This window comes from Bos grunniens, chromosome 28, assembly GCF_055505025.1.
Source record: "Bos grunniens cultivar Pamir isolate PY7600 chromosome 28, Bosgru_T2T1.0, whole genome shotgun sequence".
Classification (NCBI taxonomy): domain Eukaryota; kingdom Metazoa; phylum Chordata; class Mammalia; order Artiodactyla; family Bovidae; genus Bos; species Bos grunniens.
The window spans coordinates 44657081-44678413 of NC_141192.1; the positions used below are offsets into that span (position 1 = coordinate 44657081).

Genomic DNA, 21333 nt, shown 5'->3' on the forward strand with positions numbered 1-21333 from the left:
ATGATGCTGTGAAAGTCCTGTACTCAATATGCCAGCAAATTTGGAAAACTCAGCAGTGGCCACAGGACTGGAAAAGGTCAGTTTTCATTCCAATCCCAAAGAAAGGCAATGTCAAAGAATGCTCAAACTACTGCATAATTGCATTCATCTCACACTCTAGTAAAGTAATGCTCAAAATTCTCCAAGCCAGGCTTCAGCAATATGTGAACTGTGAACCTCCTAATGTTCAAGCTGGTTTTAGAAAAGGCAGAGGAACCAGAGATCAAATTGCCAACATCCGCTGGATCATGGAAAAAGCAAAAGAGTTCCAGAAAAACATCTATTTCTGCTTTATTGACTATGCCAAAGCCTTTGACTGTGTGGATCACAATAAACTGTGGGAAATTCTGAAAGAGATGGGAATACCAGACCACCTGATCTGCCTCTTGAAAAATTTGTATGCAGATCAGGAAGCAACAGTTAGAACTGGACATGGAACAACAGACTGGTTCCAAATAGGAAAAGAAGCACATCAAGGCTGTATATTGTCACCCTGCTTATTTAACTTATATGCAGAGTACATCATGAGAAACACTGGACTGGAAGAAACACAAGCTGGAATCAAGATTGCCGGGAGAAATATCAATAACCTCAGCTATGCAGATGACACCACCCTTATGGTAGAAAGTGAAGAGGAACTCAAAAGCCTCTTGATGAAAGTGAAAGAGGAGAGTGAAAAAGTTGGCTTAAAGCTCAGCATTCAGAAAACAAAGATCATGGCATCCGGTCCCATCACTTCATGGGAAATAGATGGGGAAACAGTGGAAACAGTGTCAGACTTTATTTTTCTGGGCTCCAAAATCACTGCAGATGGTGACTGCAGCCATGAAATTAAAAGACACTTACTCCTTGGAAGGAAAGTTATGACCAACCTAGATAGCATATTCAAAAGCAGAGACATTACTTTGCCAACAAAGGTTCGTCTAGTCAAGGCTGTGGTTTTTCCTGTGGTCATGTATGGACGTGAGAGTTGGACTGTGAAGAAGGCTGAGCACCGAAGAATTGATGCTTTTGAACTGTGGTGTTGAGAAGACTCTTGAGAATCCCTTGGACTGCAAGGAGATCCAACGAGTCCATTCTGAAGGAGATCAGCCCTGGGATTTCTTTGGAAGGAATGATGCTAAAGCTGAAACTCCAGTACTTTGGCCACCTCATGCGAAGAGTTGACTCATTGGAAAAGACTCTGCTGCTGGGAGGGATTGGGGGCAAGAGGAGAAGGGGACAACAGAGGAGGAGATGGCTGGATGGCATCACTGACTCGATGGATGTGAGTCTGAGTGAACTCCGGGAGTTGGTGATGGACAGGGAGGCCTGGCGTGCTGCAATTCATGGGGTCACAAAGAGTCGGACACGACTGAGCGACTAATCTGATCTGATGTACCTCATATAGGACTTCACTGGTGGCTCAGACAGTAAAGCGTCTGCCTACAATGTGGAGACCTGGGTTCGATCCCTGTGTCAGGAAGATCCCCTGGAGAAGGAAATGGCAACCCACTCTAGTACTCGTGCCTGGAGAATCCCATGGACGGAGGAGCCTGGTAGGCTACAGTCTACAGGGTCGCAAAGAGTCAGACACAACTGAGCGACTTCACTTTCACTTTCACTTTTCATGTATCTCATATACAGTATTTGTCCTCTTGTGACTGACTTGTTTTACTTACTACAATGTCCTCAAGTTTCATCCATGTTGTAGCCTGTGTCAGAACTTCCTTCCTTTTTAAGGCTGAATAATATTTGGCTCAGTGGTTTAAAAAAAAAAGAAGAAGCCAATGCAGGAATAACAGAAGATGTGGGTTCTATCCCTGGGTCAAAAAGATCCCTTGGAGGAGGAAATGGCAACACATCCAAAATCCTTGCCTGGATAATCCCATAGACAGAGGAGCCTGGCGGGCTATAGTCCATGGGGTCACAAAGAGTTGGACAGGACTGAGTGACTCAACACACATGCAATATTTCATTGCATGTGTATGTTACATTGGTTTATCTATTCGTCTGTGGATGGACACAGGTTGTTTCCATCTTTTGGGTATTTTGAGTAATTCTTCAATGGACATGCTTGTACAGATATCTGTTCAAGGCCTTGTTTTTCACAGTGACAATGCCATTTTACATTTTATTTTCCAACCAATAGTGCGTAAATGTTCTAATTTCTCCATTTTCTCACCAACATTTTCAAGAACCCAGAAAATTTTGGAGAAACCATGGGTTGTTTCCCATTGAACTGTCTTCCTGGTGTCATTGTCAGGAAGCCAGACATTTCCTGAGGATAAAAAAATAATGGCATCTCTTAACATATGTAACAGCAGCAAAAGAGAATAATGGGAAAAATATAAAACAAGAGGATAAATGATAGAAGATATTATGGATTTCAAGGAATATAGACCACAGTTAGGAGAAAGAGAGTAAAAGAAACCAAGCTTCCTGTGAATAAGAGCCTACAAGTCTTCCACAGGTCATAAGCAATAAGGACAGTAGAAACGAGGTAGGAGATAGATAGGCCCCTGGGCTGGACACCTGGTGTCTGTCAAGTGGGGCAAAATTGAAAGCTCTCTTTCCTAGAGACTCCAAGGACAAAATTAATGACAGGAGCTGAGCTCTGCTGGAGTAAAGAGATAAGATGACCACTCCTGATGTCAAGATCTACCTAACTAAAGAAAGACTCCTCAGGAGTCAAAAAGAAAAGGGCACCACCCCATAATAGGTGATATCAAGCCTCCCCCATACCTCTGTGCTGAAATCCATCTTAGAAAAAGATGCGCATGCAGATAAGGGAGGGTCCTAGGGCAGATCAGATGTGGGAAAAGAAGTGAGATAACTGGACAAAGGCAAAACTGTTCTATATAATGATTTAATCACCTGTTTATAGTGCTCTTCCTCAGGGAGGATACCCACACCCTTTCTCTTTAGGTGCATATTTCTGCCTTGCTTCTGTCTTAACTAAACAAACCCTTTCTCTGTGTGCTCTGCCATATGTTGTACTGTGTCTCTAATAGTAAACTTTGTACCCATCTCTACCGTTTTTGACTCTTTGAGAAATTAATTTTTCAAACAGGGCAAGAGTCAGGGAAACTGCTTCTAATTTCCAGTCCTCGGTGATCTAGTGGTCAGGATTCCTGGTTTTCCATCCAGGCTACTCAAGTTCAATTCCTAGCAGGGAACTAAGACTCTGCTTCAAGACCACTTGCTGCTATCTTCCCAAGATCAAAAACACCAACAGAAACATCTTGAGAGAAGTTAACAGACGGTGATCGAAGTTCATTTATTTACTGAGCTTGTTCTATGTGTCAGGCACTTTTGGAGACACTGGAGGTTAGACCATTGAACAAAATAGACAAGTCCCACCTTCATGGAGTTTTCATGATAGAGAAGGAAGCTGATGATTAAGGAAATACATAGCATTTTAGATGGCAAGTTCTATGGAGAGAATGACAGAGTAAAGGTAAAAGTAGTACATTGGCAGGACTGGTATGTGTTCCCATGTTATACAGAAAGACCAGAAATAGACCCTCTATTATAGTGACATTTGAATAGAGATCTGAAGGAACAGAGGGATTGAGAGGAGTGAACCATTCAGGTATCTGGGAGAAGAACTACCAGACAGAAGAAAGAGAATGAGAAAAACCACTAGGGTAGAAACAAGCCGAGGGATGTTGGAGGGACAGTAAGGAAACCCATGTGGCTTGAACGGACGGGAGAAGGGAAAGTGAGAGGAAACAATGTCAAGAGTAGCAGGGGACCAAATTGTGCAGGGACTTTGGGTCTTATTCTGAGAGAGCTGGCAAGCCCCAGAGGAGTTAGAATGAGGGATGGTGTGACCTAACTCCTGTTTTTTACATATCATTCTGTTGGAGTATTTGGCAAAAAGAGGAAACTGTCTAGGGCTGATTGCAAGCAGAGAAGCCAGTTAGAATGCAATTGACATAATCCAGGACAGATGGCAGTAGCTGGGATGAGGGTGGGAGTGATGGTTGTGGAGGAAGTTGTCAGGGTTTAGATATATTTTGAAGGTTAAGCTGTCAACATTTGGTGATGATTTGGACGTGGAGTGTGAGGGAAAGAGAGGGTTAAATGATGTCCGGACTTTGGCCTGAGCTACCTGTAGGTTTGGCTTGCCATTTGCTGAGAAGACCAAAGGAAGAGAGATTTGGTGAGAGGGACCGGGAGTTCAGGTTTGGACTTAGTCTTAGAAGCTGACTAGATGTGGAGTGGTTGAGGAGGTGGTTGTATGCAACAGCTGGCAGCTCAGGGAAAGTTGGGGTGAAAACGGCAGCCCCAGACATAGCCCAGTCACCTCTGACTGTGAATGTCACCACAGCCAAAGATTAGAGGCTGGAACATAATTCACATGTCTCACTTTTTTACGTTATAAGGTATTTGTAATGAGTTGCATAGATCTAAAACCTAACAGAATTAAGTAACAGTAATGTATATAACAATATATTTTCAAGCAATATCTTTTTTTTTTTCAAGTAATATCTTTCAGTAAAGACTACATCCTTCCCATGAGCCATATGTATTCATCTTGTCTCTTGTCTCCCTGTTAGAGCCCCCCATGTCGCCTCTCACCACCCAGAGCCTTGTGCCCCAACAATGACCCAGGAAACTCTGACTGCTCACCCTTCAGACCTTGGTTCCTGTATCCCTTTCCTCAGAAGCCTCAAGCCCTGAGCTCCAGCCATCCTACAAGTGTCAACCCTTCTTTCCAGGGGAGTTTTATATTTATTCTAGTGATCATGTGATTAACATCCCTCTTGCTCATTAGAGTGTAAACCTAGTATAAAATTTTATTCACAGTAGTTTCTCTGGGACCTAGCCTATATCTGGCACAGATACTCAATCATTGTTGCATCAGTGAGTAAAGAGAAAGAAAAACAGACAATAACATTTTACCTTAATCATTTGAGAAACCTGAGCAACGAGTGTGGTCACTAAGGTCCAAGTCCTCTAATTTAACATTAATAATCCCCTAAAAACCATGATAAAGTGAAAGGAAAAATTTAAATGTGTTTACATGTTATTTGTTGTTCAATCACCCAGTCACGTCTGACTCTGCCACGCCATGGACTACAGCATGCCAGGCCTCCCTGTCACTCACCATCTTTTGGAGTTTGCACAAGTTCGTGTTCATTGCATTGGTGATGCCATCCAGTCATCTCATCCTCTGACGCCCTCTTCTCCTTCTGCCCTCAATCTTTCCCAGTACCAGGGACTTTTCCAATGAGCCATCTTTTCGAATCAGATGACCAAAATACTGGAGCTTCAGCTTCAGCCTCGGTCCTTCCAGTGAATATTCAGGGTTGATCTCCCTTCAGATTGACTGGTTTGATCTCCTTGCTGTCCAAGAGACTTTCAGGAGTCTTCTCCAGCACCAAAGTTTGAAGGCATCCTATAAGAGGATCCTATTTCCCAAAGAGCTAAAAAAAATTATAAAATTGCTCCTCACACCTTTGCATTTCATATTTGATGACATTTTCATCATTCTTTAAACATTCCTAAATTTTGTACTTTTTCTTTGACAATTTTTTAAAGAAATTGAACACATTCTCAACTGGCTTAATTGTAAATACCAGTCAACTGAGGTTAAAGTTTCACTGTCAGCATACCTGATGGTTTGTATCATTGTTTTAATCAAATTAAGTTTATAAGATCTATACTTTTATCACTATTATTGGCATTGTCATTTTCCTTTCATTTTTATAAAATAACAAGGGACAAATGTACTAAAATACTTAAATGCATACACTATTGTACAGATGGAAATGGTGACAGTAAAACAGAGTGGGAAGTTCAAGCAGTCCATCTTTCCACTTAAACAATGATCCAAATGGCCACAACTGTCTGGAGTAACAATTTTTGAACCCTATCATCTAGTTAAACACTTGTAGTATCCAGGGGAGACCTTGATAAAGAGGATAGCATGTTTCAATGAATTTCAGCCTATTGTATATTAGATTACCAGTCACCAGTGCCTAACCCTGTGACAGGCATCTGTGGGGATAATTGCCAGCACTCCTGGTGTGGCTTCCTAGAACCAGGCTGGACATAGGACCTTCTCTTCCAAATGTCAAGACTGTGTATTCTGATTGCTGGTTGCTGCTTTTGGTCACTGAGGGACCAGCAGTCACTGTTTCAGCTCCCATGGGCTGCAGTGGCTTCCCAAGAACTTAAAGAGACTCTCCTTTTTGGAGTCAAACATTTAAATAAATCTTTGTCAAGACATTGACTGCAGAGAAAATGGAATAGAAACTTCAACAACAATACACAACAAGGAATACACACTTTGCAAAAATAGTCTGGAAAAGTCACAAAAGATGGCTCCAACTCTCAAAAAGCAACTCCTGAGGACTTCCAGAACCACCATAATATCTGAAATGTCCAGCTTCTCAATAAAAAATTATAAAACTTACAAATAAATAGGAAAACATAGCCCATTCATGGGAAAGAAGCTTTTGAACTGTGGTATTGGAGGAGATTCTTGAGAGTCCCTTGGACTGCAAAGAGATCCAACAAGTCCATCCTAAAGGAAATCAGTTCTAAATATTCATTGGAAGGACTGATAGTGAAGCTGAAACTCCAATACTTTGGCCACCTGTGGGAAGAACTGACTCATCTGAAAAGACCCTGATGCTGGGAAAGATTGGAGGCAGGAGAAGAAGGTGATGACAGAGGATGAAATGGTTGAATGGTATTACTGATTCGATGGACATGAGTTTGAGTAAGCTCTGGGAGTTAGTGATGGACAGGGAAGCCTGGCGTACTGCACTTCATGGGGTTGCAGGGAGTCGGACATGACTGAGCAACTGAACTGAACTGACTGATCCCTAGGGAAGCCTAGACATTGAAATTATTACTCACAATGTTAAATCAACTGTCTCAAATATGTTCTGTGAGCTAAAAGAAATCATGGACAACAAACAAAAGGAAATCAGGGGGACAATATATGAACAAAATAAGAATGTTAATCAAAATATTGATATTATAAAAAGAAACTGAGCACATTGTGGTGCTAAAAAGTACAATAACTAAAATAAAAACTTTACCAGAGGAGTTCAATAGCAAGTTGAGTAAGTGGAAGAAAGGATCAGTGAATTTAAAGAGAAAAACATTGAAATTATCCTGTCTTTGGTGCAGGAAGAAAAAAGAATGAGGAAAATGACCAGAGGCTGAGGGAGCTATAGAACACCATCAAATGCACCAATGTTCAGATTATCAGACTTCCACAGGGGAAGAAAGAAATGAACAGAAAAATAATTTGAGAAAAAATAGTCCCAAGCTACCCAAATCTGAGGGAAGATATGAATATACACATTCAAGAATCTCAGGTTTCCAATCTCAGAACTCCAATAAGGATTAAATTCTAAAGAAATCCACATAGAATTAAAAAATAAATAAATAAAATAAAATTTCAATCAAAAAAAAAAAAGATACTTAAGCCCCCCCAAAAAAGAAAGAAATCCACATAGAAACACATTAGAGCCAAATTGTTAAAACACAAAAACAAACAGAGAATCTTGAAAGTAGCAAGAAAAAAAATGACTCATTATGGCCAAGCAATCTTCAATGAAATAAATAGTTAATTTCTTCTCAATAACCATAAAAGCCAGAAGACAGTAGGACTTCTATCAACCTAAAAGTCTATACCTAGAAAAACTATCTTTCAAGAATGAGGGAGAAATTAACATATTTCTAGATAAACAAATGCTGAGAGTTAATCACCAGTAGACCTGCTTTGTAAGAAATGCAAAAGAGAATTCTTCAGACTGAAATTAAAAGCCACTACAGAATGGCTTCAGTCAGTAAAGAGTCTGCCTGCAGTTCAGAAAGCCTGTGTTCAATCCTTGGATTGAGAAGATCCCCTGGAGAATGAAATGGCAACCCCCTTCAGTTCTTGCCTGGAAAATCTCATGGACAGAAGAGTCTGGTGGGCTACATCCATGGGGATCTCAAGACTCGGACACAACTTAGTGACTAAACCACCACCAAGGATGTCATCAAGAGAGTGATAATATAGTGCACAGAATGAGAGAAAATATTTGCAAAAAAAAAAACAACTACAAATCATATATCTGATACACAGTTAAAATACAGAATATATAAAGAACCTCTAAAACTCAACAACAAAAAAATCAAACAGCCCAAATCAAAAATGGACAAAGGATTTGATGGACATTTCTCCAAAGAAGATATACAAATGGAAACAAATACATGAAAAGATGTAAATAACCTTAGTCTTTAGAGAAATACAAATCAAAAAACTGCAATGAGATACCACTTCATATCCACTAGCATGATTATTATGAAAAATTAGAAAATAAAAAGTGTTGGTGAGGATGTGAAGAAGTTGGAACACTTAGACACTGCTGGTGAGAACATACAATGTTATAGTTGCTGCATCACACCACTTAGTGGTTACCTCAAAAAGGTAAACATAGAATTACCATAAGATCCATCAATTTAATTCTAAGTATATGCCCAAAGAATTGAAAGCAAGTATTCAAAACAGATACTTTTATACTCATGTTTACAGCAGCATTGTTCACAATATACCAAAAGGTACAAAGAGTTCAAACATCCATCAGCAGATGGATGGATAAAGAATTTGTGGTTGGGGGTGGAGGGAAGAAGGAGAGGGTAGGACAAATGGAGAGAATAACATAGAAACATATACACTGTCATGTATAATATAGCCAGTGGGAATTTGCTGTGTGACTCAGGAAACTCAAACTCAGGCTCTGTAACCACCTAGAGGGGTGGGATGGGGTGGGATGGGGTGGGAGGTAGAACAGGGACGGGACATATGTGTACCTTTGACTGATTCATGTTGACGTGTGGCAGAAACCAACACAGTATTGTAAAGCAATCATCCTTCAATTAAAGATAAATAATTTTTTTAAAAAAGAAACCATACAACAGAATACTATTTAGGCCTAAAAAAAAAGAAATCCTGACACATCCTAGAACATGGATGACCTTGAAGACATTATGCTACATAAAATAACCCAGACACAAAACAATAAATATGGTAATAAGTCCACTTATTTGAGGTATATAGAATAGGTAAACTCATGAGACAGAAAGTAGAAGTAACTTGAGGCTGCTCAGTGTGGTAGTGGAGAGGTATTTTTGAATGCATACAGAGTTTCTATTTAGGATAATGAAAATTATCTGGAATTGAATAGTGGTGGTGCTTACACAACAGTGTGAATGTATTTAATGCCATTGAATTGTTCACTTAAGATGGTTAAAAAAGGAAATTTTTTTGTATTTTGTCACAATATAAAAATAATAAAATAAAATAGGGCTTCCCTGGTGTGCGGTGGTTCAGTGGTTAAGAGTCTGCCTGCCAGTGCAGGGGACACAGATTCAATCCCTGGTCTGGGAGGATCACAGATGCCATGAGGCCACTAGGTCTGAGCACCACAACTGCTGAGTCCTGAGTACCCTAGAGCTTGTGCACCAGAACAAGAAAAGCCACCCCAGGGGGAAGACTGCATGCCGCAACTAAAGGGTAGCTCCTACCCACTGCAGCCAGAGGAAGCCCTTGTGCAGCAACAAAGGCCCAGTGCAGCCAAAAATAAATTAAATCAATAATAATGTAAAATAAAATAAAAAGATCAACCCAGGTACACCGTCCACATTTGTCATTTTATCACCAGCGCCTGACTCACTGCAGACACTCAAAAAGTATTTGTCGAATGCATGCATGAATGAATGAATGTTAGCAAGAAGCAGTTCTCAAACTGTGTGATATCAGAGTATCTCTGTGTCAGAATCCTTGGAGGCCTTGTCAGCGCATAAATTGCTGGGCACAGATCAGGGATGAAACCTGAGAATTTGCATTTCTGACAAGTTTCCAAGGTAACACTGATGCTGCCAGTCTGGGACCACACATTGAGAACTCCTGATTTACGAGAATAATCACCACTGTTGAAGAACAAGGCCCCTGCTCAGATATGAAGTAAATAAGTAAAGCCTTAGATTCCTCTCAAAATCCTAGTCTGGGGAGCCCAAAACATGACTGAATCTCTTATCACCCTAAGTGGAGGATACAGAAAGCCAGATTTAATAAGATTGAAAGAGAAAGTAATAAAGCTTTTTGTGTATGTGACTATTAAATTTTTACTCAATAAAGCAGGTAAAGAAACCAGTTCCTGAAGGAAGTTAGTCCTCAATGAGACCCATAAAGGCAAAACCAGAAACGGATTGAAATTCTGAGTCTGCTGCTCACTAGTTGGGTAACTTAGGGTGGAATATCCCTAAGTTGCTCTCTGAACTTCAAATACTATACCTTAAAATAGAGATGGGCTTCCCTGGTGGCTCAGGTTAGTTCAGTTCAGTCACTCAGTCATGTCCGACTCTTTGTGACCCCATGGACTTCAGCAAACCAGGCTTCCCTGTTCATCACCAACTCCCGGAGCTTGCTCAAACTCATCCATCAAGTTGATAATGCCATCCAATCATCTCATCCTTTGTCATCCCCTTCTCCTCCTACCTTCAATCTTTCCCAGCATCAGAGTCTTTTCTTTTAAAAAAAATTAATTTATTTTAATTGGAGGCTAATTACTTTGCAATGTTGTGGTGGTTTTTGCCATACTTTGACATGAATCAGCCACAGGTGTACATGTGTTCCCCATCCCTCTGGGCTGTCCCAGTGCTTTGAGTGCCCTGTTTCATGCATCAAACTTGGACTGGTGATCTATTTCACATATGGCAATATACATGTTTCAGTGCTATTCTCTCAAATCATCCCACCCTCTCCTTCTCCCACAGAGTCCAAAAGTCTGTTTTACATCTGTATCTCTTTTGCTGTCTCGCATATAGGGTCATTGATACCATCTTTCTAAATTCCATATATATGCATTAATATGGTGCTTTCCTTTATGGCTTACTTCACTCTGTATAATAGGCTTGAGTTTCATTCACCTCCTTAGAATTGATTCAAATGCATTCTTTTTAGTAGCTGAGTAGTATCCCATTGTGTATATGTACCACAACTTTCTTTTCTAATGATTCGGCTCTTCAAATCAGGTGGGCAAAGTATTGGAGCTTCAGCTTCAGCATCAGTCCTTCCAATGAATATTCAGGACTGATTTACTTTAAGATTGACTGGTTTGATCTCCTTGCAGTCCCAGGGACTCTTAAAAGTCTTCTCCAACACAGTTCAAAAGCGTCAATTCTTCAATGCTCAGCTTTCTTTATACTCCAACTCTCACATCCATACATGACTACTGGAAAAACCACAGCTTTGACTAGATGGACTTTTGTCAGCAAAGTAATGTCTCTGCTTTTTAATATGCTGTCTAGGTTGGTCATAGCTTTTCTTCCAAGGAGCAAGTGTCTTTTAATTTCATGGCTGCAGTCACCATCTGTATTGATATTGGAACCCAAAAAAATAAAATTTGTCACTGTTTCCATTGTTTCCACATCTATTTGCCATTAAGTGATAGGACCGGATGCCATGATCTTAATTTTTTGACTACTGAGTTTTAAGCCAGCTTTGTCAGTCTGCTGTTTCACTTTCATCAAGAGGTTCTTCAGTTCCTCTTCACTTTCTGCCATAAGGGTGGTGTCATCTACATATCTGAGGTTATTGATATTTCTCCCAGAAATCTTGATTCCAGGTTGTGTTTCATCCAGCTGAACATTTTGCATGATGTACTCTGCATATAATCTAAATAAGCAGGGTGACAATATACAGCCTTGATGCACTCCTTTCCCAATTTGGAACTAGTCTGTTGTTCCATGTCTAGTTCTAACTGTTGCTTCTTGACCTGCATACAGATTTCTCAAGAGACAGGTAAGGTGGTCTGGTATTCCCATCTCTTGAAAAATTTTCCAGTTTGTGGTTATCCACACAATCAAAGGCTCTAGCATAGTCAATAAAGCAGAAGTAGATGTTTTTCTGGAACTCTCTGGCCTTTTAGATGATCCAGCAGATGTTGGCAATTTGACCTCTGGGTCCTCTGCCTTTTCTAAACCGGGCTTGAACATCTGGAAGTTCATGGTTCATGTACTGTTGAAGCCTGGCTTGGAGAATTTTGAGCATTACTTCGCTAGCGTGTGAGATGAGTGCAACTGTGAGGTAGTTTGAACTTTCTTTGGCATTGCCTTTCTTTGGGATTGGAATGAAAACTGACCTTTTCCAGCTGAGTTTTCCAAATTTGCTGACATATTGAGTGCAGCACTTTCACAGCATCATCTTTGAGGATTTGAAACAGCTCAGCTGGAATTACATCACCTCCACTAGCTTTATTCATAGTGTTGCTTCCTAAGGCCAACTTGACTTGGCATTCCAGGATGTCTGGCTCTAGGTGAGTGATAACACCATCATGGTTATTAAGATCTTTTCTGTATAGTTCCGTGTATTCTTGCCACCTTTTCTTAATATCTTCTGCTTCTGTTAGGTCCATACCATTTCTGTCCTGTATTGAGCCCATCTTTGCATGAAATGTTCCCTTGGTATCTTTAATTTTCTTGAAGAGATAGCAGTCTTTTCCATTCTATTGTTTTCCTCTATTTCTTTGCATTGATCGCTGAAGAAGGCTTTCTTATTTCTCCTTGCTATTCTTTGCAACTCTGCATTCAGATGGGTATATCTTTCCTTTTTCCTTTTCCTTTAGCTTCTCTTCTTTTCTCAGCTATATGTAAGGCCTCCTCTAACAATTTTGCATTTTTTTTCCTTGGGGATGGTCATGATCACTGCGTTCTGTAAAATGTCACAAACCTCTGTCCATAGCTTTTCAGGCACTCTGTCTATCAGATCTAATCCCTTGAATCTATTTGTCACTTCTACTGTATAATCATAAGGGATTTGATTTAGCTTATACCTAAATGTGCTAGTAATTTCCCCTACTTTCTTCAATTTACATCTGAATTTTGCAATAAGGAGTTCATGATCTGAACCACAGTCAGCTCCTGGTCTTGTTTTTTGATGACTGTATAAAGCTTCTGGTGGTTCTGACAGTAAAGATATGCATGCAGTGTGGGAGACCTAGGTTTCGTCCCAGGGTTGGGAAGATCCCCTGGAGAAGCTCATGGCCATTCCAGTTTTCTTGCCTGGATTATCCCCATGGACAGAGGAGCCTAGTGGGCTGAAGTACATGGGGTCACAAAGAGTTGGATATGACTGAGCAACTAAGCACAGCACAAAATAGAGATGGTAACAGAAAACTGATGGGGTTATCATAAGCTTTAGAAGAAAAAGAGCAAAATTAAAATATAGGCAATGCTCTCTTACCCAACTGCTACTTGTTGGGAAGCCCAGTACAAAATAGCCGGTTGGAGGAAGTCCTTGGGAAAATGGCGAAGGGCCAGAAATACCCCGGCTTGGTGTGCTTGGGCAGAATAACATCTCCTGCCTTTGGTTATGCCCGGTGCCAAGATTTAATAATAAGTATTAAGGATGTTGCTTGAGAGAACAGGTTATGGGATAAGCACATGGGTCACTTAGAACGTGCTGTCCTTGAAATATTTTTACTGATTAGGTGTTAACCCTGTACGCGCTCTGCTGGCTATATACTCTAAGCTCTTTGTTCCTACTTCTATAAAAAGGCTTGACTGCAGAAATAAACTTGTCAGTCCTTGCAAGAGACTGTCTGAGTGTCCTTCTTTCAGGTTCGTCGCTTCCAAGTCCCGGGGAGAAAAGTCCCCAACAAGTGGTGCCATGAACAGGGACTTGAAAAGAAGGCTGAACAAAGCAACGAGCCCCTGCAGAAAGAGGTAAGCAGGATGGGACAACATAGCAGTAAAATTCCTTTCATTTCTACAATACATCATTTTTTGAAACAAAACAGTGTTAATGTTTCAAGAGATCAGTTGAACGACTGCTATCATATTTTACTGGAACAATTCATGGTTCCCAGAAGAGGGAACACTCAATCTAGACATATAGAAAAGGGTTAAAAATAATGTTTTGCGAGCATATTGGCAAGGGTTACATGGTCACTCATACGGGCTATCATAGAACAAATTGAAGGGCATAATGTTAATTTAGAAGTAAAAAACTATTCAATCTTTACATGAATATGAGCATAAGGAACAAGATATGCAAGGTGCTTTGAAATATAAGAATGTTATGCTCAATCAGACACAGTCCTTAAAAAAACAACTTAGAGACATATATACAGGATGTGTCAAAACTGAAGCCACTTAGAATGGAGGTCATTTCATTCAATGGACAGCCCAAATCTGAGGTTTTTCCTTCTGCTCCGCCTGTAACAGCAATTGCTAACTTTGCTCGTACTAATCATTTCACTCCTCCTCAGGAGATGCCTGCTTGCACTCTCGCTTTCCCAATGCAATTTAATCAACGTGCCCAAGACCAAAATACTTGGGCTAATCTAGATTTTGGCATGTTTTCTAGCTTTAAGAAAGCATGCACTCTGTATGAACCTACTTCTCCTTATTGTATAGAATTTCTTGGAGGATGGGCTGACCATTGGATGCCATATGATTTTTTTCAAATAGCAAAGACAATTCAAAATCCTCAACAATTACTTCAATGGCAAATATGGGTTAATGATGAGGCCCAACAAATGCTGATTGACCAGCAATCTCATGGTAACCCTGCCAATTTAACCTATGTGTACTCACTGGAACAAGAGCCATGGCCGATATGATTGTGCAATTAGCTAATATTACCCCTCAGATGTTACATTTCATTAAAGAAACTGCCTGCAGGGCATAAGCAAAGGTTGATAGCAATAACTCTGATGGTTCATTTGTTAAGATTATTCAAGGACATGAAGAGTAATATTCTCAATTTATAGGAAAATTAAAGGATGCAATTGAGAAATCTATTAAGGATGTGACTTTACAAAATATTCTTTTAAAACAACTTGCTTTTGAAAATGTTAATGAGGAATGTCAATCCATGCTTAGACCAATTCAAGAGACTAGCTCTCTTATGGAATATTTGAAAGCTTATAAGGATACCAGATCTAATTTCCATAGAGCAAAATTGGCAACATTAGAACACATGTATACCTGTGGCGGAATCATTTTGATATTTGGCAAAACTAATACAATTATGTAAAGTTTAAAAATAAAATAAAATTAGAAAAAAAAAAGAAAGAAACCTTTAATGTACAGAAAGCTACTAATGCCAAATGTTTTAACTGTGGGAAGCCCAGCCATATGAAAAAACAATGTCACATGCCAACACAGGCCAGAAAAAATAATACTACTTCTAATAAGAAGAGACCCCCAGGAGTATGTCCAAGATGTAAAAAGGGGTTCCATTGGCTGAATGAATGTCATTCTAAATTTGATAAGGATGGAAACACTTTGAACCCCGGTGCACAACAAAAACAACAGGGAAACTGATAAAGGGGTCATCCTCTAGCCCCACTACAAAAGGAGGACCTAGCGTTATGATGCTACAAGCAGCTACATCTAAGAGTGCTTGCATTGATATACCTAGTCCTTATGATATGGAACTAATAGAATTATACAACCCCCACAAAATTCCCACTGGATATTATGGCCCGATTCCACCCGGGACAGTGGGACTGATTTTGGGACGTAGTAGCTGCACAATGAGAGGTTTAGTGGTATTGACCGGTGTTGTGGATGAAGATTATGAAGGGGAAATAAATGTTATGGTAAATGTTGTGAAAATGGGAAATATATACTTACAAATAGGAGAACATTTTGCACAATTATTACTTTTGCCATATGTCAAACCAATGAAGGCATCTGATAAAGTTTGGCAGGGAGGTTTTGGCAGTACCAACCTTACTGCTGCACTATCCACCTTATTAAGGAACATCAGAAACCCATACTTACTTTACGCATACGGGAAAAAATTTTCACAGGCATATTAGATACCGGAGCTAACATTTCAATCATTAGAGCTGCAGAATGGCCCCTTGATTGGGGTAAGAGTATGGCTCCTTCTAGACTATTAGGAGTGAGTAAAACTGATGCCACACAAACTTTTGTCAGTGCATCCTATTTACAAGTGTATGGCCCTGATCAAATTGTAGCTTATCTTAAACCATATATTACTAATATCCCTATCAGTTTATGGGGATGGGATTTTCTTGAACAAACGAAAGCCACAATTTCTTTAAATGAAACTTCTTAATGGGGGCCATTGAGTTAACACTGCTGCCTTTCGATTGGGAATCTGATACGCCAATATGGACACCTCAATGGCCCCTAACTAAAGAAAAATTGGCAACTCTTACACAATTAGTTGGAGACGGAAATGGCAACCCACTCCAGTGTTCTTGCCTGGAGAATCCCAGGGATGGGGGAGCCTGGTGGGCTGCCGTCTGTGGGGTCACACAGAGTCGGACACTACTGAAGCGACTTAGCAGCACACAATTAGTAAATGAACAATTACAAAAAGCTCATATAGAACCTTCATTTTCCCCATGGAATTCCCCTGTTTTTGTAATAAAAAAGAAATCAGGAAAATAGCGAATGTTGATAGATTTAAGAAATGTTAATAATACCATGTTACCTATGGGGCCCTTACAACCCAGATTGCCCTCCCCTTCTATGGTACCAAAAGGATGGTCTATAGTTATTATTGACTTAAAAGACTGCTTTTTTACTATACCTTTGCACCCTAAAGATAGAAAACGTTTTGCCTTTTCAGTTCCGTCTATAAATCCTGTTCATGGCTCCTGTTAAAAGATTTCAATGGAAGGTGCTACCTCAGGAAATGATGAACTCTCCTACCATTTGCCAATATCTCATATCTGTTTTATTACAACCCATTAGAGATAAGTATCCTACTGCATTTATAATTCGTTACATGGATGATATACTTCTTTCTATGGAACCTGAACTCTATTTGCAACAGTTATATAATGAAGTTACTACTACTCTTCAAAATCATGGCCTGCTTGTTGCGCCAGATAAAATTCAGTGGAAAGCACCCTTTAATTATTTAGGACATGTTATGGAAGAATCTAAAATCAAACTTCAAAAACTCAAATTTCTGTGCAGTCTCTATGCACGCTGAATGATTTTCAAAAATTGCTAGGAGATATTAATTGGCTGCGGCCATCTGTTGGCATCCCCACCTATGCCTTACAAAATCTATTTAAAATTTTAAAGGGATCCCCTGACCCTAATAGCCCTAGGCAGCTAACAAAAGAGGCCAAAGAAGAACTGGCCTTAGTGGAGAAACGCATTCAACAATCTTCTTCAACTCGGCTAGATTATGATCAACCAGTTTCTTTATATATATTCCCCACTGAACATTCGCCCACTGCAATTTTAGTTCAGCATAGCCCAATAGAATGGGTATATTTACACACTAAACAGTCTAAAAAAATTGTATCATATATTGAGAAAATAGGGCACTTAATTGTGTCAGGAAGAAGCTGTATACAAACTTTGACTGGATTTGATCCATATGCAATACACGTTCCCTTGACAAAAAAGGAATTACAAATTGCCTTACAGTATAACTTGACCATGCAAATGGCATTAAGTGATTTTCAAAATGTTATCTCATTTCATTTGCCGAAAGGAAAATTATGGGACTTTCTACAATGTACTAAATTCATTGTAACTAATATCATTGCATCCCAGCCTATTTCCAATGCACCCACCTATTTCATTGATGGCAACAAGAAAGGCATAGCAGGGATTGTCGGCCCTGATATCAAAGAGAAATTACCCACTACCTATTCTTCAGTACAAAGAGTTGAGTTGTATGCTTTATATGCTCTTTTGTCGCTTCAACCATTATCCTTCAACGTATATACTGATTCCAAATACCTTGCTTCCCTTTTTCCTGATTTTGTTACCGCCTTTTTATACAACCTAGATGAAGAATTATATACTCTCTTTTCACAGACTCGAGCTTTAATTCGCTCACGTATGGAACCTTCCTTTATTGCACATATACGTGCTCATTCAGGTTTACCTGGCCCTCTAATTGCAGGAAATGATGCCCTTGACAGGCTCATACCTCCCATTTTTACGTCTGCCAGTGACGAACATGCTAATCTTCATACCAATGCTAACAGATTGCACTCTAAATACCATATTCTTCTCACTGAAGCGTGGCATATTAATGAAACCTGTGATGTCTGCGTCCCTCTGCACTTACGAACTACGATTTCAGGAGTTAATCCCCAGGGGGAAACAGCCTAACTCCCTTTGGCAATCCTGTTTCACTCACTGCTCCTTAGGAAAGTTTTCCTTGCTTTTTGTCTCAGTTGATACATTTTCAGGCTTTATCTAGGCAGTACCTGTCTCTTCAGAATCCAGTAAATACGCCATTTCCACACTCTTACTCACCTTCCCCGTTATGGGGATTCCTTCTGTCTTGAAAACAGACAATGGACCTGCATTCACCTCGCATTCGTTTCGTTCATTTTTATCAGAATGGAACATAACACACATTACAGGAATACCCTATATCCTCAGGGTCAAGCCATTATTGAAAGAGCCCATCGCACCCTAAAAACTCATTTATTAAAACAGAAAGGGGGAATATGGAAGAGGAGATACACTTCTTATCCCATGAACCCTCAATTACTATTACCTTTAACTCTTTATTCCCTGAATTTTTTAAACTTAACAAAAAATAATTCTAATACTCGTGCAAATAGACATTTTGCAGAAGACAAAAACAGCAAATTAGAAATCAATACACCAATATGGTATAAGCAATTTAATCAGTGGCTTCCAGGAATCTTATGACTCCTAGGCAAGGGTTATGGTCTTGTCATTGCAGATGGAGAGGAAATCTGGGTTCCCCTTCGCCATGTCTGTTACCGAGAGGGGCCCCAAGACCGGACTCCCTCGGGAAGTGACGAAGTTGACGAAAAGGGTCTCGTCAATGACCTTGGAGGAGCCAATGAGGAAACGCCATCGTCTGAATCCTTACCTGACATGGACTAAAGTGAAAAACATGACTCGTCAGGCTGAGCAGACACTGAAGAGTACTGGAACTCCTATGACTCCAGATAAGCTGTTTCTGGCAATGTTAGCTGTTCTTTCCTGTTCCTCTGGGGTAAGTGCAAAATATGTTTATTGGGCATACATACCCAACCCACCACTTCTCTCCATAGTGGATTGGGTAGATAAAGCCTCTATGATCTTTACTAATGACAGCATGCATTTTCCAAGTCCCTGGTCCAAAAAGAGACCAATTCATGAAAAAGGTGAGGGAAAGCCAATCAACATTTCCATGGGATTCAAAACCTTGCCTATCTGTTTCGGATCTCATCCCCTTTGCGTGACTATCTTCCCACAGTGGTGGGCATACTCTGCCAACAATGGGACTGCTTTGCATCTGGGAATGTTTACTACGGTATCTTTCTTACTTAATGGCTCCGAGCGACATTATCCAGGCCAGATAGCCAACTATTCGAACTCGCTTTTTCAACCAGAGGAACCTTCATGTCATACTGTATCTTGGAGAAGAAAACAGGAGATACAACCGTTACATTGGTCTGATTGTCGAGGCCAATTTGGGAAAGTTTCTATAATTCAGCAAAATCATTCTAATCATACATTTAAATTTGTTGACTGGGGACCTCACGGGTTGTTTGTAAACTGTTCTGAAGAGCAGGAAGAACATCATAACTGCTCCTGGTTTAATAGATCAAGCATTGGAGGCTTTCATAAATCTAAGACAAGTTTCTGGACTGATAAAGACATATTGCTGAATTGGTATAATGGGGGCTTATCACCCCCATGACCCAGGATTGTCATCCCCTTTGTGGGGCTAAAGCAATGGCAAATTTGGAAAATTCCAGCAGCCTTAGAGCACTTTGCTAGTGTTTACGGGACTGTGGGTATGTTTCGTCCTTCTAATTATACCTTCCTATACAATAGTACTGGCTATATTCAATCATGTGTTCACCTTCCGTATTTGTTTATTGTAGGGCATTTTGATATTGACTTATCGACTAAGATTGTCAGTTGTACTGCATGTGCATTGTATAAATGCCTTAATCACATCATTTCATATCACAATGCTAGCATTGTGCTAGTTAAACAAAGATCTGAGTTATGGCTTCCTGTAAACTTAACTGAGCCTTGGACTGATTCTGTATTTCTTTCTGTATTGTTGAAAACTGGACTTAGGTGATCTAAGCGCATCATTGGGTAGATTATTGCAGGCATCTTAAGCCTTATCTCTATTGTGACTGTAGGAACTTTTCTGGTATGGCTTTACATAATTCTATACAAAGTCATGATTTTATCACTGCTTGGCACAAAGACTCTCATGATCTTTGGACTCGACAAGCTCAAATAGATCAGCAATTACAAACATGAATTAATGAGTTACAAACTGTGGTTATCCACTTAGGAGATCAAGTGCAGCAACTGACTTTCCAAACACGTATACATTGTCACTGGAATTTTACTTCTTTTTGTCTGACTCACATGCCCTATAATAGCACTGAATATCCTTGGGATAAAGTTAAAGCGCATTTGCAGGATCTCACAGACAACTCGAGTTTAGACATCACTTTGTTGAAACAACAAGTTGCTAATTTTCAAATTAAGGTACCTAAGGAATTGTACAGCACTCAATTTTACGATACTTTAACCAAAACCCTATCGTCTCTAGACCCTAGAGCTTGGTTTTCAGGAAGCAACATTTTTATATATGTATTAATCACCCTGCTTTTTCTGTCATTGCTTATAGGATATAGATGTCTCTACTCAAGACTCCATGCCTCCCACAATGGAGTCCAACTAGCAGCTGCCATGCTTAAATTAAAAACAAAAGGAGGATATGTTGGGAAGCCCAGTACAAATAGCCAGTTGGAGGAAGTCCTTGGGAAAATGGCAAAGGGCCAGAAATACCCCAGCTTGGTGTGCTTGGGCAGAAAAACATCTCCTGCCTTTGGTTATGCCTGGCGCCGAGATTTAATAATAAATATTAAGGATGTTGCTTGAGAAAACGGGTTATGGGATAAGCACATGGGTCACTTAGAACGCGCTGTCCTTGAAATATTTTTACTGATTAGGTGTTAACCCTGTACGCGCTCTGCTGGCTGTATGCTCTAAGCTCTTTGTTCCTACTTCTATAAAAAGGCTTGACTGCAGAAATAAACTTGTCAGTCCTTGCAAGAGACTGTCCGAGTGTCCTTCTTTCAGGTTCATTGCTTCCAAGTCCCAGGGAGAAAATCCCCAACACTACTCAACCAACTTGCCAATTTAATTTCTCCATCTTCCTGACCTAGGCCTGCTGCAGGTTCATGGCCAGCATAGTCTTGCCTGTCCTTCCCATGGAATCAGCCTTCTGTATCCACAGATGCAGACACTTGGATGTGGAGAGCTGTCTATACTCCACTATTTTATATTGTA

General features: G+C 40.0%; 1 protein-coding gene across 1 annotated transcript; it reads left to right on the plus strand.

Annotated features, from left to right (window-relative positions):
* Nucleotides 1–13569: 13569 nt before the first annotated feature.
* Nucleotides 13570–21096, plus strand: LOC147343286 (endogenous retrovirus group K member 25 Env polyprotein-like). The gene is made up of 2 exons (XM_086381657.1): nt 13570–13758; nt 18721–21096. The coding sequence occupies exons 1-2, from the start codon at nt 13703–13705 to the stop codon at nt 19709–19711; spliced, it is 1047 nt and encodes a 348-aa protein (XP_086237783.1). The 5' UTR covers nt 13570–13702; the 3' UTR covers nt 19712–21096.
* Nucleotides 21097–21333: the final 237 nt, after the last annotated feature.

Coding starts and splice junctions, on each gene's coding strand:
- LOC147343286 (XM_086381657.1), top strand. CDS start 13,703: ATGAACAGGGACTTGAAAAGAAGGCTGAACAAAGCAACGAGCCCCTGC. Junction 13,759..18,720: donor ACGAGCCCCTGCAGAAAGAG/GTAAGCAGGATG, acceptor CTCCTAGGCAAG/GGTTATGGTCTTGTCATTGC.